The sequence below is a fragment of the Salvelinus sp. IW2-2015 genome, linkage group LG22 (assembly GCF_002910315.2).
Source record: "Salvelinus sp. IW2-2015 linkage group LG22, ASM291031v2, whole genome shotgun sequence".
Taxonomy (NCBI): domain Eukaryota; kingdom Metazoa; phylum Chordata; class Actinopteri; order Salmoniformes; family Salmonidae; genus Salvelinus; species Salvelinus sp. IW2-2015.
The window spans coordinates 34,764,244-34,789,722 of NC_036862.1; the positions used below are offsets into that span (position 1 = coordinate 34,764,244).

At 43.3% G+C, this 25,479-nt stretch overlaps 1 protein-coding gene and 1 long non-coding RNA gene across 2 annotated transcripts; one reads left to right on the forward strand and one right to left on the reverse strand.

Annotated features, from left to right (window-relative positions):
* Positions 1 to 271: 271 nt before the first annotated feature.
* LOC111949932 (galactose-3-O-sulfotransferase 2) lies at positions 272 to 19,444 on the reverse strand. Its single transcript, XM_023967285.2, has 4 exons — positions 19,239 to 19,444; positions 11,640 to 11,750; positions 8,278 to 9,082; positions 272 to 7,917 (listed from the first exon to the last, which is right to left on the reverse strand). Exons 1-4 carry the CDS (start codon positions 19,310 to 19,312, stop codon positions 6,889 to 6,891), a joined length of 2,019 nt encoding a protein of 672 aa, XP_023823053.1. The 5' UTR covers positions 19,313 to 19,444; the 3' UTR covers positions 272 to 6,888.
* Positions 19,445 to 19,583: 139 nt separating this feature from the next.
* On the forward strand, positions 19,584 to 21,248 carry LOC111949933 (uncharacterized). The gene is made up of 3 exons (XR_002875410.2): positions 19,584 to 19,745; positions 20,238 to 20,349; positions 20,473 to 21,248. It is a non-coding gene; the product is annotated as an uncharacterized lncRNA (long non-coding RNA).
* Positions 21,249 to 25,479: the final 4,231 nt, after the last annotated feature.

Here is a 25,479-nt window from a genome sequence, read left to right on the forward strand (position 1 = left end):
AAATGTTTCAAGGATATAGTTACATATATTTAAGTATTTTGTTGTTGTAGTGGGGACAGTACCATTAGTACTCTCTGAAAAAAAGAGAGGAGGGAGAGAGAGAGGGGAAGAAAATAATATTTTAGCACAGGAGTCTACTCTCCATCATGTAGTTGTCGTCGAGCAAGGCTGAGAGGAAAATGATGAAGACAAGGCTGCCACCTGTTGTCTGATCTGCAAAGTACAACCCCACTGTACAGAAACTTTTACCCAAGACCAAACAAAATATTGCTCAGGTTAAATTGTTTTATCGTGCAAAAGTGGAAACAGACACAAAAGTAAGAACCAGTTATAATACATCACCCTTTAATTTGACCATTTCAATTTTGAAATCTGTGCTTACCGAGTCAGTGGCAACATCACTGCTGACAACAATGAGAAAAATAAACGTACAGTGCATTCGGAAAGTATTCAGACCCATTCACTTTTTCCACATTTTGTTACATTACAGCCTTATTCTAAAATTGTTTAAATCGTTTTTTACCCTATAATACCCTATAATGACAAAGCAAAACAGTTTTTTAGAAATTGTTGCTAATTTTTTATATAAAAAAACTGAAATACCACATTTACATAAGTTTTCAGACCCTTCACTGAGTACTTTGTTAAAGCACCTTTGGCAGTGATTACAGCTTCGAGTCTTCTTGGGTATGACGCTACAAGCTTGGCACACCTGTTTTGGGGAGTTTCTCCCATTCTTCTCTGCAGATCCTCTCAAGCTCTGTCAGGTTGGATGGGGTGCGTTGCTGCACAGCTATTTTCAGGTCTCTCCAGATAGGTTTGATTGGGTTCAAGTACAGGCTCTGGCTGGGCCACTCAAGGACATTCAGAACCTGCATTGTCTTGGCTGTGTGCTTAGGGTGGTTGTCCTGTTGGAAGGTGAACCATTGCCCAGGTCTGAGGTCCTGAGCGCTCTGGAGAAGATTTTCATCAAGGATCTCTCTGTACTTTGCTCTGTTCAACTTTGCCTCGATCCTGACTAGCCTCCCGGTCCCTGCCGCTGAAAAACATCCCCACAGCATGATGCTGCCACCACCATGCCTCACCATAGGGATGGTGCCAGGTATCCTCCAGACGTGATGCTTGGCATTCAGGCCAAAGAGTTCAATCTTGGTTTCATCAGACCAGAGAATATTGTTTCTCATGGTCTGAAAGTCTTTAGGTGCCTTTTGGCAAACTTCAAGCGGGCTGTCATGTGCCTTTTACTGAGGGGTGGCTTCCGTCTGGCCACTCTACCATATAGGCCTGATTGGTGGCGTACTGCAGAGATGGTTGTCCTTCTGAAAGGTTTTTCCATCTCCACAGAGGAACTCTAGAGCTCTCTCAGAGTGACCATCGGGTTCTTGGTCACCTCCCTGACCAAGGCTCTTCTCCCCCAATTGCTCAGTTTGGCCGGGCGGCCAGCTCCAGGAAGAGTCTTGGTGGTTCCAAACTTCTTCCATTTAAGAATGATGGAGGGCACTGTGTTCTTGGGGACCTTCAATGCAGCAGACATTTTTTGGTAAGCTTCCCAGATCTGTGTCTCGACTTAATCATGTCTTGGAGCTCTACGGACAATTCCTTCGACCTCATCGCTTGGTTTTTGCTGTGATCTGCACTGTCAACTGTGGGACCTTATATAGACAGGTGTGTGCCTTTCCAAATCATGTCCGATCAATTGAATTTACCACAGGTGGACTCCAATCAATTTGTAGAAAAATCTCAGGGATGATCGTTAACAGAATGGACCTGAACTCAATTTTGAGTCTCATAGCAATGGGTCTGAATACTTATGTAAAAAAGGTATTTCTGTTTTCTATTTGTAATACATTTTGTAAAATTTCTAAAAACCTTTTTTCGCTTTTTATATAATCACTTTTAGAATAAGGCTGTAACGTAACAACATTTGGAAAAAGTAAATTTGGTCTGACTACTTTCCAAAGGCACTGTACATACCAGACAATTTTAAAGTATTGTGATGTAAGGAATCACATCACAAAATCATCTCTAAATACAAAATCTACATTTCCATTTTACGATCAATTCTTTACAACTCATTTATATGTACTCTAAAGTGCAGTATGATTTACAGTTTTTAACAATCACTTTGGCACTAATTACAGAACCTTGTGGTCATTTTTCAAAACCCTAGACACAAAACTCATAACGGTCATCACTTGTAGCACAGGCTGTCCAATGTTCAAAACATTGCATTGTGCATTCACATCTTTAAAGAAACCTTGCACTTGCAGAATCATAGTTTCGAATAACTCATTTATCAAGAAATACCACAGGAACATTCATTTAGATTACCCACACACAATATACCGATAGTTTCACTGTGTAGTTGTTCGTACAATCATGAAATATTGTCGTACAAAATATGTGATACATGTTCCATTATGCTACTACACGTAAATACATCACTGTAAAAGGACTAGTAGAGAGAATACTACAGACACTGAACAAAATATGACATTTATTGATGAAATACAATAAAATCACAACATAGCTTTCTTTGAATCAAAGCAAAAATGATTTGCTGCAAAAAAAGAAAGAACAGTTAAAGGTCAACTGCAGTGTTCCTCACCTGGCTTACTGTAAAAAGCAAAACAAAAGATTGATTAGTGTACTTCTATATTTCCATCAACACTGTCTTGTGGATTTGGCCACAGGTTCTCATCCACATCACAATGGATGTTTTCATTAGCCAAACATCTTGGGAAGAATCTTCGGGCATGGCGAATCCAGGCCTGACACTAGTCTTCCGTGATGTCATTGCATGCGTCATCCATGGCCTGGAGAAGGGTGGCTTGTTCATGAGGGCGCCTATCATATACCTTCCACCTCCATGTGGAGAAAAATTCCTCAATCGSATTAAGGAAAGGAGAGTATGGGGGTAAGTACAGGGTGGTGAATTGTGGATGGGCCTGAAACCATGCTTGCACCATTTGAGCATGGTGCAACCTGACATTATCCCACGCAAGGACATAGGTCATGCCCTCAGCTCTACAGACCTGATTTAGCTCATCAAGGAAGGTTACATTCGAACAGTGAATCATGTGGCTGCCTGCAACTCAATATATAGAGTATATAGAGTAGAGAGCTTAAGTTGTTGTTCGACCAAACATTAGAACGGGCAAGATGCGTAATCTAAGCAACTGGCTGTGGGTATGATTGTTGATGCCACACATGGTGATTCCAGCATCTCAGAAACAGCTGCCTTCCTGGGATTTTTATGCACTACAGTATCTAGAGTTTACAGAGAATGGTGCGATAAACAAAACACATTCAGTGAGTCGCAGTTCTGTGGGCAAAACACCTTGTTAATGAGAGAGGTCAGAGGAGAATGTCCAGACTTATTCAAGCTAACAGAAAGGCCACAAATGCTCAAATAACAGCTGTTTAAAACAGTGGTGCAGAAGGGCATCGTACAACACCGTGAATAATTCAGGCTGTTGTGGAGGCAAAAGGGGAACCTACCCAGTAGTGGCCGGTGAGTGGCCGGTGAGTGTACAGTAATGTCAAATCTGAAAACATGGTCTGGAAAAGTGGTACATGGGACCATAGAAACAGTGTCTGATAAAGAATGATGATTAAATATTACATCCATAGATAATGTAGTACAGTTGGTTCATGTTCCACGGTAATTGGTGTCAATGGATCTCGTTATCCTGAAACGTTCATGATCTAAACATGGAATATTGTTTGTCAGTTTCCATAAATCTATGCATTAAGAGTAATGCAACAGTTACTTATCATTTTGAGCAGTTGTATCAATTGATAGTTAGATCATTGTAATGAAATGAATAGACAGTCATTTCAGATGTAATGTGTGAATTGCATTTTGAAGTGGTAATACTTTGATGTTAAGTTGTATCATTTTGAACAGGTGATTTTAGTTCAATGAACAAATGATCTTAGCTTTATGTGTACTGTATCCAAGCAATTGGAAAAAGTGTTAGAGTTTTGAAAAATTTGCATTTTGACCATTGGTTGTGAGTTTTGTGTCTAGAGTTTTGAAAAATGATATTGAGGTTCCGAAATTAGTGTCAGAGTGATTATTAAACTGTAAAAGCACACTTTCATTTAAAGAGACTAATCATTTGGTCTTCTAAGAAATACAATATTTTAATGTGATTCCCATCTCGGTGAGAATCGAGAGCTCCATTGCTACGTCTTGGTAACTGACTTTTTCCCCCATAGTGGCCTACTGAATGTCTTTCAGTTACTGAATAACTTCAGTAACTCAATCTCTCTCAGTTACTGAATTACTTTTAATAACTGAATCTCTCTCAGTTACTAACCTAAAAGGATGATACAATTCTAGGAACTTTCTGCATTTGAGTTTATGTACAAATATATTATTACAGAATGTTACAAGCTCTTTCTCTCTTTAGGTGGTATCGGAAGAGCTGAGATGTGCTCTTAAGTTAAACATTCTGGAATTGTATTTCTATTACTACATCTTGACGAAAACCAATTTCCCTTAAATCTCTACCAGAGGAGGCTGGTGGGAGGAGCTATAGGAGAAAGTGGGCTCATTCTAATGGCTGGAATTGAATCAATGCAACGGAGTCAAACACGTTGTTTTCATGGGTTTGATGTGTTTGGAACCATTCCATTGATTCCATTCCAGCCATTACAATGAGCTCGTTCTCCTCCTATAGCTGCCCTCACCAGCCTCCTCTGATGTCTACATGTTTACCATACTATCATGTATTTTATTCATCTCCAAATTGAGCCACCTTATCTCTGAGTAAAGTTTAGATCAACTCAGAGAAATGAGACCTGAGATATTTCCTGTCTAAATGAGAGACCACATGGTAAAGTGGAGGTATTTGCTTGTCTTTTGGTGTTAGCAGACAGACTGTTTTGCAGGTCTTACCCAACCCCAATCAATGGTACCAAGTATGTCCCATTCAAACCATAGTACAGTCGTGGCCAAACGTTTTGAGAATGACACAAATATTAATTTCCACAAAGTTTGCTGCTTCAGTGTCTTTAGATATTTTTTGTTAGATGTTACTATGGAATACTGAAGTATAATTACAAGCATTTCATAAGTGTCAAAGGCTTTTATTGACAATTACATGAAGTTGATGCAAAGAGTCAATATTTGCAGTGTTGACCCTTCTTTTTCAAGGCCTCTGCAATCCGCCCTGGCATGCTGTCAATTAACTTCTGGGCCACATCCTGACTGATGGCAGCCCATTCTTGCATAATCAATGTTTGGAGTTTTGTTTGTCCACCCCCCTCTTGAGGATTGACCACAAGTTTTGTTCCCCGAGCCACTTAGTTATCAATTTTGCCTTATGGCAAGGTGCTCCATCATGCTGGAAAAGGTATTGTTCATCACCAAACTGTTCCTGGATGGTTGGGAGAAGTTGCTCTCGGCGGATGTGTTGGTACCATTCTTTATTCATGGCTGTGTTCTTAGGCAAAATTGTGAGTGAGCCCACTCCCTTGGCTGAGAAGCAACCSCACAKATGAATGGTCTCAGGATGRTTTACTGTTGGCATGACACAGGACTGATGGTAGCGCTCACCTTGTCTTCTCCGGACAAGCTTTTTTCCGGATGCCCCAAACAATCGGAAAGGGGATTCATCAGAGACAATGACTTTACCCCAGTCCTCAGCAGTCCAATCCCTGTACCTTTTGCAGAATATCAGTCTGTCCATGATGTTTTTCCTGGAGAGAAGTGGCTTCTTTGCTGCCCTTCATGACACCAGGCCATCCTCCAAAAGTCTTCGGCTCACTGTGCGTGCAGATGCACTCACACCTGCCTGCTGCCATTCCTGAGCAAGCTCTGTACTGGTGGTGCCCCGATACCGCAGCTGAATCAACTTTAGGAGACGGTCCTGGCACTTGCTGGACTTTCTTGGGCGCCCTGAAGCCTTCTTCACAACAATTGAACCGCCCTCCTTGAAGTTCTTGATGATCCGATAAATGGTTGATTTAGGTGCAATCTTACTGGCAGCAATATCCTTGCCTGTGAAGCCCTTTTTGTGCAAATCAATGATGATGGCACGTGTTTCCTTGCAGGTAACCATGATTGACAGAGGAAGAACAATGATTCCAAGCACCACCCTCCTTTTGAAGTTTCCAGTCTGTTATTCGAACTCAATCAGCATGACAGAGTGATCTCCAGCCTTGTCCTCGTCAACACTCACACCTGTGTTAACGAGAGAATCACTGACATGATGTCAGCTGGTCCTTTTGTGGCAGGGCTGAAATGCAGTCCACATGTTTTTGGGGGTATTCAGTTCATTTGCATGGCAAAGAGAGACTTTGCAATTAATTGCAATTCATCTGATCACTCTTCATGACATTCTGGAGTATATGCAAATTGACATCATTCAAACTGAGGCAGCAGACTTTGTGAAAATTAATATTTGTGTCATTCTCAAAACTTTTGGTCACGACTATACACCTCAAGGGTTCAAATTGTAAACCTCAGTGTGTAACAAGATCAAGGGGAAATATTAGATGAGAGGGTTTAGGAGATGTGTGCCACAAAAGGCTACTTTCAGTCCAACCAGTCAAGGCAGGACAGTCACCCCAGGTGCACTCTCCTTCTCCTTCCTACTCTTCCTTCTCTTCGTCCCCCAACTCCATCCCCTCCACCCACACAGGTCCAGCATCGTTGGGCAGAAACACTAGAGCTTATCCTAGTGCCGCCAAAGTCAGCCAACTGGCCCTGTGCACTGCAACCAGCCAGAGTGAGCATAATGTGCAGCGAAAGGTCCTCACTGTACAGACAAAACATAGCCATTGGCTGTTCAGCTTAAAAAGACCCCAGTACGCAGCAGCAATGAGCTCCTGTGGATCGTCCCACTAGTCCCCAGTCTGTGTTGAAAGAGCTCCCCCTTAAGGCATGTTTCTGTCACTTCTAGCTGCAGTGATTTTAGACAGGGCACTTAAGGGGAGGTCATTTTGTTTCTGAGCATGAGGGTTTCTATGTCCACTCCTGTCTGTCCTACTGTGTCGGGCCTCTCTCACCCTCACCGGCCCAGTCATGGCTACTTTGTTCGGGTTGACCTTAACTGAACTAGGCTGACGCTGTGAGGCGGCCAGTTTGGCAGCCTGTCTCTGCCTGGCGGCAAGCTCAGGGAACTGCTTGGTGTAGAGAGTGTCTGTGTACTGCAGCTCTGGAGTGACCAGGTTCTGACAGTGTGTTTTGGTGGGCCCGACCAGCCCAGGGTTCAGGTTGTAGCCCTGGATGATGGCCGCCCCGTACTGGAAGGGCTTCAGCCCGGCGTCCTTCACCTGCGACGGGTCCACTGCACCACCATCCTTCAGGCAGGTATTGGCTAGTTCGGCACGTCGCTCCTGCAGCCGAGTCACCTCCCGCCTCATCTCCTCACGCCCCACAGTAGTGTCCACGCGTCGCCAGAAGGTGATGTTAAAGTGCAGGTAGAGCTGCCAGTCAAGGGCATTCCAGGCTCTGATCTTGTCGGCGGTGTGCGGGGAGAGCATGTGCCGTGTGCGCTCGCTTCGGCTGTTCAACTTAAAGGAGACGACATCGTCCAGAGACCAGCAGAGGGCGCGCTTGAGCAGGATCATGGACTCGTCAAAGTACTCTGAGATGAGGATGAGGTGGAAGTCCTGCTCGATGGCGCCAATGGCTTTGGCGCCCCGCGTCTCCAGGTCTCCGGGCGTCTCTGTTGCGACGTTGTTGTCGAAGCCAAAGTCAAAGGTCAGGATGTTACGGGCATAATGGTTGTTGGGCAGGGAGGTGTTGTAACCACGCCAACCATTGTCAAGGAAGTCGTCCAGGCTGCGGGCCTTGTGGAAGGCGGGGATGCTCTTGTAGTAGATGAAGATGGACTCCATCATGGCAACGGGGTTCTTCAGGATGGAGAAGTAGAACGTGTCCTGGGGCATCACTTTCCTCACCTGAGACACAACAGAAAAAGACCAAAACAAGAACAAAATGTGTTAGTGGGATGCCTTGGTGGTATATAATAATTTAACAATTATTGGCAAAAAAATCTAGTAAAATTAATCTTGTGTTAGTCTGAACCTCAATATTACCTATGACGCAGTGGAGGCTGCTTAGGGAAGGACGGCTCATAATACTGGCCAGAACAGAGCAAATGGAAGGGCATCAAGCACACGGAAACCATGTGTTTGATGGAAACAATGTGTTTGATGTATCTGATAGCATTTCACTGATTCCGCTCCAGACATTACCACAAGCCCGTCCTCCCCAATTAAAGTGCCACCAACCTCCTGTGCTATGATGATAGAACTCACCTCTGCTGGTCTGAACCTCATGTGGTTGCACATGATGTTGAACTCTTTGACACTGCGGCTCCTCACTCCCTCCACAAAGTGTGAGGCGAAGAAGAAGGGATAGAACAGCTGGCTGTGCTTGTTCAGTGGAAGGGCGAAGGTCAGATTGCGGCTGTCGCCATAGCGATATAAGATGTTCAGGATGGTGCTGCTGGCCGTTTTGTGCGTCTTGAGAAAGACAATGTGGTTCTTCGGCCGACAGGTGGCGCTGGCTATCTCCGATTTCACCTCATTTATCACCCCGGCAACTACAGAGTTGGTGCCTAAAGGGGCGGGGCTGTTTCTACTCTTCAGTAGATTGGTTGAGGGGAGTTRGGGAGGTTTGTAAGGTAAGGTGGATACCACTTTGATAGGTGGGTGGCCCAGCTGGAGAACTACAGACCCAGGAACCCCCAAATGCAACTCATCATCACCCAGTGTGACTTTGGGCAGGGCTGCCTTTACTGCTGAAACTTTACCCCTTGCCTCTTTCCTAGAGTCTTTGACCTTATTGACAGTGTATGAGAGCTTTAGATGTTGGTGATGCTTCTGGACACGCCTCTCCACCCCTGGCTCATCTCTACTATGTTGATGTTCTGCTACCTTCTGGTTCCCTTTGGCCCGTTGTTTAAGAGCTCCTTCCTCCTGTGACCTCATTTCCTCTTCTACGACAGGGGCGTGCGAAGAGCGCAAGCGTACCCAGTCCCTCTGCTCTGTCGGGAGCGTTCTTTGGATCTTGATGGTGAACTGCACATTCAGGAGCTTCTCGCTTAACATCTTATCGTTCCTGAAACCAAACAGTGTTAGACTACAGTTAGCCAATCACTGTCAGCCTGTTTCAAAACAAAACAATTATCCAGAACTGTGAAGTGGAATGTAAAAGCTTGTTAGTTTCACCAAACATGATCTATTATATTGACAAGTTAGGAGAGTGACCACTCTAACAATCAAAATACATGTCCTCAATGATTGAAGGCAGGCGCGATCAGGTGGGACTATTCTAGCCAATGAAAGGGCAGATACTCGTGTGAACAACAGTCGTTTTTCTCAAAGTTGTCAGAATTCCAAGTGCATCCACTTATATCAGTACATTTGTAACAGACTAAAGGTTGCAAAACTTACAGTGCATTCAGAAAGTATTCAGACCGCTTTACTTTTTCCAACTTTTTGTTACGTTACAGCCTTATTCTAAAATTGATTAAATTACATGTTTTACATGTTCAATTACAATACACCATAATGACAAAGTGAAAACAGTTTTTTTGAAATGTTTGCAAATTTATAAAAATAAATAAAACAGAAACCTTATTTACATAAGTATTCAGACCCTTTGCTATAAGATTTGAAATTGAGCTCAGGGCCACCCTGTTTCCGTTGACCATCCTTTAGATGTTTCTACAACTTTAGATGCTTCTACAACTTCCACCTGTGGTAAATTCAATTGATTGGACATMATTTGGAAATGCACACACCTGCCTATATAAGGTTCCACAGCTGACAGTGCACGTCAGAGCAAAAACCAAGCCATGAGGTCAAAGGAATTGTCCATAGAGACAGGATTGTGCACATATCTGGGGAAGGTTACTAAAACATTTCTGCATCATTGAAGGTCCCCAAGACACAGTGGCCTCCATCATTCTTAAATGAAGGAAGTTTGGAACCACCAAGACTCTTCCTAGAGGTGGCCGCCTGGCCAAACTGAGCAATCGGGGGAGAAGGGCCTTGGTCAGGGACGTGACCAAGTACCCAATGGTCACTCTGACAGAGCTCCAGAGTTCCTCTGTGGAGATGGGAGAATCTTCCAGAAGGACAACCATCTCTGCAGCACTCCACCAATCAGGTCTTTATGGTAGAGTGGCCAGACGGAAGCCACTTCCCAGTAAAAGGCATATGACAGCCCGCTTGGAGTTTGCCAAAAGCCACCAAAAGGACTCTCAGACCATGAGAAACAAGATTCTCTGGTCTGATGAAACCAAGATTGAACTCTTTGGCCTGAATGCCGAACTCTTTGGCCTGAATGCAAAGCGTCACGTCTGGAGGAAACCTNAGAGTTTCTCTGTGGAGATGGGAGAACCTTCCAGAAGGACAACCATCTCTGCAGCACTCCACCAATCAGGCCTTTATGGTAGAGTGGCCAGATGGCAGCCACTCCTCAGTAAAAAGGCACATGACAGCCCGCTTGGAGTTTGCCAAAAAGGCACCTAAAGGACTCTGACCATGAGAAACAACTCGTTGGCCTAAATGCAAAGTGTCACGTCTGGAGGAAACCTGGCACCAATCCCTACGGTGAAGCATGGTGGTGGCAGCATCATGCTGTGGGGATGTTTTTCAGCGGCAGGGACTGGGAGACTAGTCAGGATCGAGGGAAAAATGAACGGGGCAAAGTACAGAGAGACCCTTGATGAAAATCTGCTGCAGAGCGCTCAGGACCTCAGACTGGGGCAAAGGTTCACCTTCCAACAGGACAACGACCCTAAGCACACAGCCAAGACAATGCAGGAGAGGCTTCAGGACAAGTCTCCGAATGTCCAGAGCCCGGACTTGAACCCGATCTAACATCTCTGGAGAGACCTGAAATTAGCCTTGCAGCGACGATCCCCATCCAACCTGACAGAGCTTGAGAGGATCTGCAGAGAAGAATGGGAGAAACTCCCCAAAACAGGTGTGTCAAGCTTGTAGCGTCATACCCAAGAAGATTCGAAGCTGTAATCGCTGCCAAAGGTGCTTCAACAAAGTACTGAGTAAAGAGTCTGAATACTTATGTAAATGTGATTTTTCCCAAAAAACATTTTTATAAATGTTTGCTTTGTCATTATGCGGTGTTGTGTGTAGATTGATGAGGGTAAAAATAACAATTTAATCAATTTTAGAATAAGGCTGTAACGTAACAACATTTTGAAAAAGTAAAGGGGTCTGAATACTTTCCGAATGTATATTCAATCAAACAAGCCTCACTCAATTCGACATTCTCTCATAGACAAATCCTCTCGTTTCACCCATTCCTCTCTGGTTTCACTGCCAGTAATATCAATCCAGGTAGTATGAAGATCTGACCCAATAGCTACAGATGTAGGATCTTAATTTGAGCCAGTTTGCTACAGCATGAAAATTATCCTGTAGCAACAGAACATTTTAATTAAGTGGATTATAATTAATGTAATACATTTTTCATAATTTAAAATCAAGCCTAAAATGTCTAAATGGAAATTACAAATCTTTAAAAACCTTTTATAACCTAAAATAGACTAAAAGTTTTACATTTCCTGCTATGCAGGAAAGTTCTCCTGCAGCAGGTTGATCAAATAAAGATCCTACATCTGTATGTACAGTAGAACCAGACTCACCTGGATTGCCAGACGACTCCTAGGATCTGGATGGCCACACAGAGCACAGTGAGGGCCATGAGCACCATCCATAGATTGCGCATGTGGCTGCACAGAACTACCTTCAGCCACCTGCAGGGGGGGAGACCAACCACAGGAACCACATTAGAGTCTGCAGCAGCATCAGGTACCGAAATACTACAGACAACGGGACTGATTCTATGATTATAAACGAATTTAAAGAATCTCAGGAATATCCTGTGTCTTTAACTAAATTATTTTATACCAACCTGCTGATATAATCTCATTCCAAAGCTGTAACTTAATTTTCAAATCTAATTTTCAAATCATAACCATGACACCTTTGGGTTAAAATGAGTACTGATCTATGCTAGACCACAGAAATTATCTCTGTACTGTTGGATGTTTTTTCTTGAGGCTTGGTGGCTATAATTAGGATGACTGCTGCGCATGTGTTTGTATACACATGGTGTATAAGAGAGGGAAGAGATAATCTCAATGATTTACAAGACAATCCAACAGCATCTCAATGAGCGGAACAGTGATTCACAGAAACTCTTCTAACCGTAGAGGAAACGTCACTATGACTGTTGGATTGGAATGCCTGTGGCGTAGTGGTGCATTGACCTTTCCCATCTGTTTGTGGGCTTCATGTTCTAATCAGAGAAATGAGCTGCCCTGTTTGATTCGGCCCATTGAACTGGCGTTGGCTAAATTAGAAGAAGAAAAACAACAATCCTCAATACACCCTCTGGACCACTCTGCCCATACTGTGTGTGTGTTTCTGCTTCTGTTACAGCTACATCAGAAACATCTGGAACATCTGCCTTCTGCCTGAATGATTTCCAGACAGTTCTACCTCCCTCCCTCCCCCTTCCTCCATCTCTTCCCCTTCCTACTTTCCTCCTTCCATATATCTCCCACTCCCGCTCTTCTCTCTCACACATCCACCTGCTCACATGCTGTATATGTTCGTGCATGTTGTGTGTGTGGTGCGTCTGTGTGTGTGTGTGATTGTGCATTCTGCGTGTGGTGTGTCTGTGTGTGTGTCTGCCTGTGCATGTGAGTGTGTACATATGAGTATGTGTGTGTGTGTGTCCCTGAGCACAATCCATAAGTGCATGGCACCACTATCCTGTTCTTCAGCTGCCCCAGCTGTTTGTCAGTGTAGTACATTAGTCTGGCCACCAGGGGATTAAAGCATGAAGACATGGGATGATGATGTCACTGTGGAGCTAGTTGATTGACTCAAGCAGGCATGCCACCACCATGACTAAACAACACTACACATTACCCATGATCCTCTAGTTCAGTTGCCACCCTGGAAGCAGCTAATGGGCAAACTGATTAATCCATGTCACAAATGGAGTAAAGACAAGGGAGACAAACATGAAAATACCAGGCTATGTAGTTGCTAGGGACATGACACACAATGTGCCCTTAATATACCATTATATGCCATCCTCCCTGTTTGTAGTGGTTTTTCATTGAACTCTGTTGCAACTTGCTTATGCATTGTGGCACTGACTAAATATGTCCCTGCCGTTGTGTGCTAGCAACATGGTTTCTGTGGGTTCTGGTTTGCGTTTGATCAGTTTTTTTACTGTACTTTTCCATGTGCATGGATAACTCCACTACGACACAAACGGAATAGGGGTGACGTTCCTTTTTAACATGAATGAATAATGGAGTGAAACACTATGAAAGAGTTGGCTGTTTGAACTGATATTTGTCAGGAGTGAGAGAAAGAGAGAGAAAGAGAGAGAGAGGGACTGTTATTCTAGATACATCACTGATCTACATACAGTACCTTCAGATAGTGTTCACACCCCTTGACTTTTCCACATTTTGTTGTGTTACAGCCTGAATTTAAAATGGATTAAACACAATGCCCCATACACACAATACCCCATAATGTCAAAGAGGAATCGTGTTTTAAGAAATGTTTATAAATTAATTTTTAAAAAGCTGCTTAAAAATGTTGCTTAAAACCTCTTGACGCTAGGGGTCAGATTTTTATTATTTTTTAAAATAACGTTCCCAAGGTAAACGGACTATTTCTCAGGTCCAGATCGTAGAATATGCATATAATTTACAGATTAGGATAGAAAACACTCCAAAGTTTCCAAAACTGTCAAAATATTGTCTGTGAGTATAACAAAACTGATTCTGCAGGCGAAAACCTGAGGAAATCTAACCCGGAAGTGATTTTTAAAATTTTAAATCTGTGTTTCCTTGCCCGTCTTTCTTCCATTTAAAGGGGTATCAGCCAGATTCCTTTTCCAATGGTTCCCTCAGGCTGTGTCTACGCTTTACACATAGTTTTAGGCTTTTATTTTGAAAAATGAGCGAGGATTTTTCAAAACTAGTCAGGTGTCCTTTGATTAGTTCCTGCGCGCGAGAGGGGTAGCTCTCCATTTTCTTTCTCTCTTTTATTGAATAGGTTACGGTCCTTGAAATATTATCGATTATGATTATAAAAACATTTGACATGTTTCTACGAACATTACGGATACTTTTTGGAATTTTCGTCAAACGGAACGAGGCTTTGGTTTTCTGAAATAACGCGCAACCCAAATGGCGTTTTTTTGTTATAAAAGTAATATTTATCGAACAAAAAGAACATTTATTGTGTAACTGGGAGTCTCGTGAGTGCAAACATCCGAAGATTATCAAAGTAAGCGATTCATTTTATTGCTTTTCTGACTTTCGTGACCATGCTAATTTTGGGGCTAGCTGTTCTAGCATTGATTGATACACTCACAAAAGCTTAGATTGCTTCTTTGCAAAGCATATTTTCAAATTCTGACACGATATGTCGAGCAGTGAATTTTCAAACAGATTCAACCACCAAGACCAGGGAAGTTTTCCAATGCCTTGAAAAGAAGGGAACCTATTGGTAGATGGGCCAAAATAAAAAAAAGCAGACATTGGATAATCCTTTTGAGCACGGTGAAGTTGTTAATTACCAATTTTGGATTGTGTATCAGTACACCCAGTTTGCGGAGAGAAAGGAAACCGCTCAGACATTTCACCATGAGGCCAAGGTGACTTTGAAACAGTTCAGACTTGAATGGCTGTGATAAGAGAGAACTGAGGATGGATCATCAACATTGTAGTTACTCCACAATACTAACCTAAATGAATGAGTGAAAAGAAGGAGCCGTTACAGAATACAAATATTCCAAACAAGACACTAAAGTAATAGTGAAATAGAATTTTGTCCCGAATACAAAGTGTTATTGTTTGGGGCAAATCCAATGCTACTGTAACGCACGTCGTCGGAGAAGGAGAAGAGGACCAAGGTGCAGCGTGTAAAGTGTCATACTATTTAATTAAAATATGAAACACTAGACAAAACAACAAACACGGACAAAACGAACAGTTCTGAAAGGTGAAACAAATACTAAACAGGAAACAACCACCCACAAAACACAGGTGGGAACAGGCTACCTAAGTATGATTCTCAATCAGAGACAACGATAGACAGCTGCCTCTGATGAGAACACACACCAGGCCAAACACATAGAAATACAAAACAAGGACAACATAGAACACCAGACATAGAATGCCCACCCAAACTCACGCCCTGATCAACCAAAATAGAGACATAAAAAGGATCTCTACGGTCAGGGCGTGACAGCTACACATTACTGAGTACCACTCTCCATATTTTCAAGCATAGTGGTGGCTGCATCATGTTATGGGTATGCTTGTAATCATTTTTCAGGTACAAAATCTACGGAATGGCAAAATCCTAGAGCAAAACCTGGTTCAGTCTGCTTTCCACCAGACACTGGGAGATTAATTCACCTTTCAGCAGTACAATAATCTAAATCACATGGCCAAATCTATACTGGAGTTGCTTACCAAAAAGATCAACTACCAATTTGACAGAGCTAGAAGAATTTTCAGAAGAATAATGGGCAAACTTTGCACAATCCAGGTGTAGAAAGCTCCTCGTGACCTACCAAAAAAGACTCACAGCTGTAATTGCTGCCAAAGATGCTTCCACAAAGTATTGACTAGGGAGTGTGAATACTTGTGTAAATGAGAGACAGTATTTCTGTATATAATTTTCAATAGAATTGCAAACATTTCTACAAACATGTTTTCACTTCGTCATTATGGGGTGTTGTGTGTAGATGGGTGAGAAAAAACAAACAATTTAATCCGTTTTGAATTCAGGCTGTAACACAACTAAATATGCAATGAGTCAAGGGGTATGAATACTTTCTGAAGGCACTGGATAGGTAGAAGTAAATATAATTTTACATTTATCTTAAATGACCCCATTTTCATGAATTTGATGATACACGCTTGAAGCTCATTAAAAAACAGCATGTGACTTGAACCAGGAAGTAGGCAAGACTTTCATAGGGTATAGGACACAGGAAAGGATACCACAGTAGGAGAGAGAGTATTTGAAGTCTGTCCAAAGTCATGGTAATTACAACCGGTTAAGTTGCTGTACATAAGTCAAAGAAAACAACATTGTGGTGACCTTGTACCCTGAAGACATTCCTGTCTCTGCCTCCTGCCTGCCTTCAGGTGAAATAAGATATCAGGTTTGGATATAGCCTAAAGAATGTTCAATTTTACCAGATACTTAGAATAGTAATGACAACCACACTCTCTCCACATCTCCCGCCATCTCTCTCTCACTCTCTTTCTCATTCTCTGTCTCTTTCTCTCTCACTCTGTCTGTCTGTGTCTCTCTCTCGCTCTCTGTCTTTCTTGGATACAAATACTCTGCCTGACTCCACTCACAACTCCTAACACACACGATCTCTGCACACAAACCACACTCCGATACACACACACACACACACACACACACACACACACACACACACACATACATGCAGAGTCTAGCAGCTCATTTAGATGTGGCAGTTAAAGGCTTAAATGCTTATATGAGGAGATCAAATCAAAGGTTACCTCTAAAGAAAGATCCAGAGCCAACTAATTTAGATTTACTTAACCAATGAGTTGGATAAGAACAGCCAACTGGTTTTGTCATGCCCTGTGGTCACATCCAGTTCCACTGCACTGAATAAAAACACAGACTTTCCAAAAACCTTCCTCAGTCCTGCACCGCAAACAATTGCCGGTCAAACAAAAAATGGAGAGGGACTGGGGTTAGTTTGAGTCTAACTGGAGGACCGTGGCACCCCCAAAATCCCTTCCACATGAAGAGAGAGGGAGAGGAAGAGAGAGAATAGTTGATTTAATAGTCGTGATACTAATAGCTGAATTTGATGACATTTCTACATAAGTCACATACATGTAAGTCACTGAAGACTACCGACATCCACGTCTCACTGAGGACCCCTACAGGGCAGCACAGTCGATAATAATCAAACTACGGCGCTACATTTCAGCACAGACCCAATACAAACACAGCTTAGAGAAGGAAACCTCATTCATGATAAGCAGATGTATGCAAATTCACTGCATGCAAACTAAGGATTAGACTATAGTGTGATCAGCACTATATCCAATTTCTCCAATTTGTAGAATTAATACTTACACACACGCACACGCACACACACACACACACAATGACAATACTTCTATTGTGATATGAACAGTAATAACAGTCATATTGCCAAGGTATTAAATTGAGCAGCAGCAGCCTACAGAGAGATAGACAAACACCAGGAGGCCACGGAGCCCATGGACATAAGCAATGAATAAAAGGGCTTTTTAACAAAACGCTTCAGGTTTTCCCAGGCTATGGAGACATCTGGAGAATGGCCTGCTGCACAGCTACACTCCTGCATGCCAGCCGACACATATACACAGTTCACCACACACATGCACATGCCCACACACACACACACACACACAACACACACACCACACACACACACACACACACACACACACACACACACACACACACACACACACCCACACACACACACACACACACACACACACACACACACACACACCACACAGACCCACACAACACATGCCACACAACACCACACACATGCACACACACACACACACACACACACACACGTGCCCGCACACACACACATACATTCCCACAGGGATTTAAAGTACATCAGATTCTCTCATATACTACTCTGGGCGCTACACACACACTCAGACAGGATCATGATGCACAGATGCATAGATTCACACAAACATAGCCTACATACACTGAGCATTTTCCGTCACTCTCCCTCCCTCTAACTTTCTACCTGGGGTTGGACTTTTGGTCACAAGGGATGGAAAGGCCCTGAACCCAGTCCTACTGTATATGATGGATGGCAGGCTTGCATGCTTTCCCAGGTCACATTTATGTCTTTAATAACATTTCCCAACTCCTACCTGGCTGATCCGGACTTGACCTGTTAAACAGGGAGTTGTGGTAATCTCCCTGGATGTTGATCCCTTATCATGACACACAACCCTACAGAATGACTTCTAGGTCTTTTCGTATGTTTAAAATATTTGTATTAGATTATACAGTAGTAGCTACTTGTGTAAACAGTAAGATTATGCAGTCTGTTCATAGTAATATAGCTATTATCTGTAACAGTAAAAGGAAAACGTATAGTGGTTGATTCTGTGTCCTTGTGTGGAGTAAGGTCGGGCAGACCGGTTTATTATGGCGCTGATATCTGCTGTACTAGGCACTGACATCCTACAAGTTTTCCATCTTGTTCTTATCAGTTCCAAATGAAAAGCCAATGACCTTCAAGCTGAATTTCAGGACTGTTTTTCATCCATGTTCTTGAACACTATGAGGGGTTTGACTATTGGACAATTAGAAATTGAACTTTGGGTCACTTTATTACACATCAGATCTTACCTGACATTTAGATTTGTACCTGTTCATGACCTGTTCACCATAATTTCTGTTTGCATTGAAGTTGACTGTTTTAAAAAGTGCTCTCAGTGCAGTTTAGGCTTTAAATGTATGTTTTAAGAAAACGAAGATTCCCCTCAGTTTTACTGAGAAGAGCTATTTATTATTTCAGTAGGGCCCCCCAAACACGCCAATCTACGCCTACGGCATCTAAATGTTAAAGTTAAATAATTTATGAGTTTTGTGGATATATTCTGCATTGCCTGTTGTTGCAATTAAATCTCATCGTCTTTGAAACGTGCAATCTTACTTCTATTAGAATGGTAATAAAAATAATTCTGAACCAAAATATTCACAAAATATTTTACAATAACTGCCGATTTGCGTAAATGGCAACAGTGCCATTGTATTATTTTCTCTCCATAGTCTACAGTTTGTGGTCAGTGTGAATGGGAGCAATAGCTATTTAATTAAAGTAAAGAATTTGCGTCTGACTTTTATTTTCCCAAAGTATGGGCAAGTTGGACTAGGCTGTAGCAACGAGGACTCTAAATCAAATCTAAATAAACATCTCATCGTATGGCACTCCACTGTTAGATTTGGTTCTCTGCGAGCGCATATGAATAACGTAATGTATCTGTAGTCCGCTGTTTCGCCTATTATGGACTATTGTGGGCAATAGCATCACCGACCAACTGCTTTCCAATGAACTATCGCTAAAGGAATGTAACACAATACAAAATACCAGAAGTCACAATTAATTCACTTACAAGCAACATGGTAGAGATGAGGTCAGGGAGAACAGCTCGCGCTCCTTGATAGATTTCCTTGGCGAGGGTGGCATCTCGCGTGTCTGTCCCAAGAGGGGGGTGCTCAGGAACCCCGGTCCTGCATGCAACTCCGACCAACCCAAGTCACTCTCCCAAGACTCCCCGTTCCCAAGCCACAGACTCCCTAGTCCCCTTTTAGAGTAGGGTTCCCCCCGCTCTCAGTTTAGAACTCCTCCCGCTGCCGACTCATTGGCTCGACGCGCAGACAAACCAAATAGAGGGAGTCAGAAAGGGATGGAGAAAGGAGAGAGAGGGGGGAGGAGGCAGGAGGTTACAGTGGATGAAATCGAGAACAAAGGCAGGGATTCTTTGTCACCAGCTAGGTAGTTGTCACACCGTTCTTCACAAGGATAAAGCAGTTACATGCAACCTTGCTCAGCGTCAAATGGGATTTGTACCATTAACAGTTTGGGTAAAATCACATTCATGTCGAATTATACTGGAAGTGTGAGTAGGTTTGTCTTTTGTGTGAAATATCTAGGAGCATATTACATTTATGAGGTGATGGTTGTTAATATTATAGCCCAATAACACTTTACTGTAACAGGCTTTATAACCATAAAACCGCCTGGCTGTTTAGTCCTTTTTGGAATAAGTCCGGTAATATAATAGCTGCAACGTCCATAATGAGTTCTCCAGCTGAGAGTCTGAATTTAAAGTGGCACCAAATACAAAAAGGTCCGGAAATGTGCTCCATTGTCCAAAAATGCTATCTACACCTGCAGGGAAAATCTTCAAGAATAGCTATTTTCACAGGTTGTGACAAAAATAAGAGTGTGAGAATTTTGCAGCAGTGACAGACAGGGGCGTACTGGGACAAAATTCAGCCCTGACATTTTAGCCACACCAGCCCACATTCCTGCGTGTGCTCCAAACTAGAGAACATTTATTTTTCTCGCAATATGTTCACTGAGTGATGATATTTTATTTATTTCACAGGCTTCTTAGAAAACCTGGTGGATTTGATGTTCAGCAGTGTTGTGGGAACCCCCCAGCATATCAGGAGAAGAACGCTGAGGCAGTATGTGGCCAGGCACCAGTCCCACTTCAGGTTGGTCACATTTGATCTGGTCATAGGTCAAAATACTATCACTTCTTGTCTGTCCTGGAATTCACCCAACTAACATTGATCATTTAATCAGTACTGTGTGCATCTTATCTTGTTTTTCTACAGATAGAGGACAGGAGGGATGGTTTGTCATGGAGTGCCCTGACTAAAAGACAGGTTGATACAGATTTTCTGAACTGGAAGAGACACTCGGCATTCAAATTATACAAGACACATCATCTATTACTTTTCATAATCTTTAGTTATTATTTAATTGAATGGTGGGGGCTGCGTATTCTTCAAACATGTTAGGGAGCTGTTTAACTGACTTGCCTAGTTAAATAAATGTTCAATCAAATAAATGAAATGAATATGGGACACCATACGAAGGGACGGCAACTAACATGTACCAACAGACAAAATGCTGATAGGTACCCCCCCCCCTTTCAACTCGGACAAAGACATTGAAAACTAATCTGGATTTGTAAATTAGGTAGCTAGCTACTTTTATGAGAACAGGTATGTTGTTTGGGTCAGTACTTGACCAATAATTAACATAAACACATTTAGCATCTCCTGGCTTCCACACATAGCCTACAAGCCTCTGATGCAGACCTTTGGAGCATCTACATTTTCAAAAGTCTAATAAATCCATTATTTCTTTTAGACAGGTCTAAAGAAGCATGATATGAATAAAATGTAGTCTATTTCAGAAGAACAGAATAGCGTACTCTGAGTTGTCCTTATGTTAGGTCCCGATCTGGCTATGCCAAATGGCTGTGGGCTACACTAGTTCATTTAGCAGACAAGATTTGCATAGAATTCCATGGCATTATTTTATAGTATGAAGAATACAAATAAACAAAGCTGAATAAAATAGAAAGAATATTTTCACCAAATGATTTGAGGGCGGTGCACACAAATCAAATCACATCAAATGGTATTTGTCACATGGGCCGAATACAATAGGTGTTGACCTTACAGCGAAATGCTTACTTACAAGCCAACAATGCTTTAAGAAAAACGCTTTAATTAAGAAGTTTTAAGAATATATTTTTTTAAAAGTGTAAATAAGTCAAAAATAGAAAAGTAAAACATTTAAAATTTGAAATAAAAGTAACAAATAACTAAACAGCAGCAGTAAAATAACAAGTGAGACTATATACAGGGGTTACCGGTACAGAGTCAATGTGCGGGGGCACCGGTTAGTCGAGGTAATTGAGGTGATATGTACATGTAGGTAGAGTTAAAGTGACTATGCATAGATTATATAAACAGAGAGTAGCAGAAGGGGGTAGAAGCTGTTAGGAAGGCTTTTGGACCTAGACTTGGCACTCCCGTACCGCTTGCCGTGCGGTAGCAGAGAGAACAGTCTATGACAAAAGTGGCTGGAGTCTTGGACAATTTTTAGGGCCTTCCTCTGACACCACCTGGTATAGAGATCCTGGATGGCAGGAAGCTTGGCCCCAGTGATGTACTGGGCCGTTCACCTTTATTTAACCAGGTAGGCTAGTTGAGAACAAGTTCTCATTTGCAACTGCGACCTGGCCAAGATAAAGCATAGCAGTGTGAACAGACAACACAGAGTTACACATGGAGTAAACAATAAACAAGTCAATAACATGGTAGAAAAAAAGAGAATCTATATACAATGTGTGCAAAAGGCATGAGGTAGGCAATAAATCGAATAATTACAATTTAGCAGATTAACACTGGAGTGATAAATCATCAGATGATCATGTGCAGAAGAGATACTGGTGTGCAAAAGAGCAGAAAAGTAAATAAATAAAAGCAGTATGGGGGTGAGGTAGGTAAATTGGGTGGGTAGTTTACAGATGGACTATGTACAGCTGCAGCGATCGGTTAGCTGCTCGGATAGCAGATTTTTAAAGTTGTTGAGGGAGATAAAAGTCTCCAACTTCATAGATTTTTGCAATTCGTTCCATTCGGGCAGGCAGCAGAGAACTGGAAGGAAAGGCGTCCAAATGAGGTTTTGGCTTTAGGGATGATCAGTGAGATACACCTGTGGAGCGCGTGCTGCGGGTGGGTGTAGCCATCGTGACCAGTGAACTGAGATAAGGCGGCACTTTACCTAGCATAGCCTTGTAGATGACCTGGAGCCAGTGGGTCTGACGACGAACATGTAGCGAGGGCAGCCCGACTAGGGCATACAGGTCGCAGTGGTGGGTCGTATAAGGTGCTTTAGTAACAAAACGAATGGCACTGTGATAAACTGCATCCAGTTTGCTGAGTAGAGTATTGGAAGCTATTTTGTAGATGACATCGCCGAAGTCGAGGATCGGTAGGATAGTCAGTTTACTAGGGTAAGTTTGGCGGCGTGAGTGAAGGAGGCTTTGTTGCGGAATAGAAAGCCGATTCTTGATTTGATTTTGGATTGGAGATGTTTTTGATATGAGTCTGGAAGGAGAGTTTGCCAGTCTAGCCAGACACCTAGGTACTTATAGATGTCCACATATTCTAGGTCGGAACCGTCCAGGGTGGTGATGCTAGTCGGGCGTGCGGGTGCAGGCAGCGACGCGTTGAAAAGCATGCATTTGGTTTTACTAGCGTTTAAGAGCAGTTGGAGGCCACGGAAGGAGTGTTGTATGGCATTGAAGCTCGTTTGGAGGTTAGATAGCACAGTGTCCAAGGAAGGGCCGGAAGTATATAAATGGTGTCGTCTGCGTAGAGGTGGATCAGGGAATCGCCGCAGCAGAGCAACATCATTGATGTATACAGAGAAAAAGTCGGCCCGAGAATTGAACCCTGTGGTACCCCATAGAGACTGCCAGAGGACGCGGACAACAGCCCTCCGATTTGACACACTGAACTCTGTCTGCAAAGTAGTTGGTGACCAGGCAAGGCAGTCATTAGAAAACCGAGGCTACTGGAGTCTGCCGATAAGAATATGGTGATTGACAGAGTCGAAATCCTTGGCCAGGTCGATGAAGACGGCTGCACAGTAATGTTTTTTATCGATGGCGGTTATGATATCGTTTAGTACCTTGAGCGTGGCTGAGGTGCACCGCGTGACCGGCTCGGAAACCGGATTGCACAGCGGAGAAGGTACGGTGGGATTCGAGATGGTCAGTGATCTGTTTGTTGACTTGGCTTTCGAAGACCTTAGATAGGCAGGGCAGGATGGATATAGGTCTGTAACAGTTTGGGTCCAGGGTGTCTCCCCCTTTTGAAGAGGGGGATGACCGCGGCAGTTTCAATCCTTGGGGATCTCAGATGATACGAAGGAGAGGTTGAACAGGCTGGTAATAGGGGGTGCGACAATGGCGGCGGACAGTTTCAGAAATAGGGGTCCAGATTGTCAAGCCCAGCTGATTTGTATGGGTCCAGGTTTTCCAGCTCTTTCAGAACATCTGCTATCTGGATATGGGTAAAGGAGAAGCTGGGGAGGCTTGGGCGAGTAGCAGTGGGGGGGGCGGGGCTGTTGGCCAAGGTTGGAGTCGCCAGGAGGAAGGCATGGCCAGCCATTGAGAAATGTTTGTTGAAGTTTTCGATTATCACGGACTTATCAGTGGTGACCGTGTTACCTAGCCTCAGTGCAGTGGGCAGCTGGGAGGAGGTGCTCTTGTTRTCCATGGACTTTACAGTATCCCAGAACTTTTTGGAGTTAGAGCTACAGGATGCAAATTTCTGCTTGAAAAGTGCCTTGTGGTCAGAGGCCGAGCAATTGCCATACCAGGCAGTGATGCAACCAGTCAGGATGCTCTCGATGGTGTAGCTGTAGAACCTTCTGAGGATCTGAGGACCCATGCCAAATCTTTTCAGTCTCCTGAGTGGGAATAGGCTTTGTCATACCCTCTTCACAACTGTCTTAGTGTGTTTGGACCATGATAGTTTGTTGGTGATGTGGACACCAAAGAACTTGAAGCTCTCAACCTGTTCCACTACAGCCCTGTCGATGAGAATGGGGGGCGTGCTCGGTCCTCCTTTTTCTGTAGTCCACGATCATCTCTTTTGACTTGATCACGTTGAGGGAGATGTTGTTGTCCTGGCACCACACGGCCAGGTCTCTGACCTCCCTATAGGCTGTCTCGTTGTTGTCTGTGATCAGGCCTACCACTGTTGTGTCATTGACAAACTTGATGATGGTGTTGGAGTCGTCCCTGGCCATGCAGTCATGAGTGAACAGGGAGTACAGGAGGAGACTGAGCACACAACCCTGAGGGGCCTCCGTGTTGAGGATCAGCATGAATGATGTGTTGTTCCCTACCATTACCACATGGGGGTGGCCCGTCAGCAAGTCCAGGATCCAGTTGCAGAGGGAGGGGTTTAGTCCCAGTGTCCTTAGCTTAGTGATGACCTTTGAGGGCACTACGGTGTTGAACGCTGAGCTGTAGTCAATGAATAGCATTCTCACATAGGTGTTCCTTTTGTCCAGGTGGGAAAGGGCAGTGTTGAGTGCAATAGAGATTGCATCATATGTGGATTTGTTGGGTCTGTATGCAAATTGGTCTGGGTCTAGGGTTCTTGGGATAATGGTGTTGATGTGAGCCATGACCAGCTTTTCAAAAAATGTTGCTCGTCGGTAGGCTCGTGTCACTGGTCAGCTCGCGGCTGTGCTTCCCTTTGTAGTCTGTAATAGTTTTCAAGACCTGCCACATCCGACAAGCGTCGGAGCAGGTGTAGTATGATTTAATCTTAGTCCTGTAATGATGCTTTGCCTGGTTGATTGTTCGCCGCAGGACATAGCGGGATTTCTTATATGCTTCCAGGTTAGAGTCCCACTCCTTGAAAGCGGCAGCTCTACCCTTTAGCTCAGTGCAGATGTTAGCTGTAATCCATGGCTTCTCGTTGGGGTATGTACATACGGTTACTGTGGGGATGACGTCATCAATGCCCTTATTGATGAAGCCAGTGACTGATGTGGTGTACTCCGCATTGCCATCGGAAGAATCCCGGAACATATTCCAGTCTATGCTAAGAAAACCGTCCTGTAGCTTTGTATCTGCTTCATCTGACCACTTTCTTATTGACCGAGTCTCTGGTGCTTCCTGCTTTAGTTTTTGCATGTAAGCAGGAATCAGGAGGGTAGAATTATGGTCAGATTTGCCAAATGGAGGGTGAGGGAGAGCTTTGTACGCGTCTCTGTGTGTGGAGGAAAAGTGGTCTAGAGTT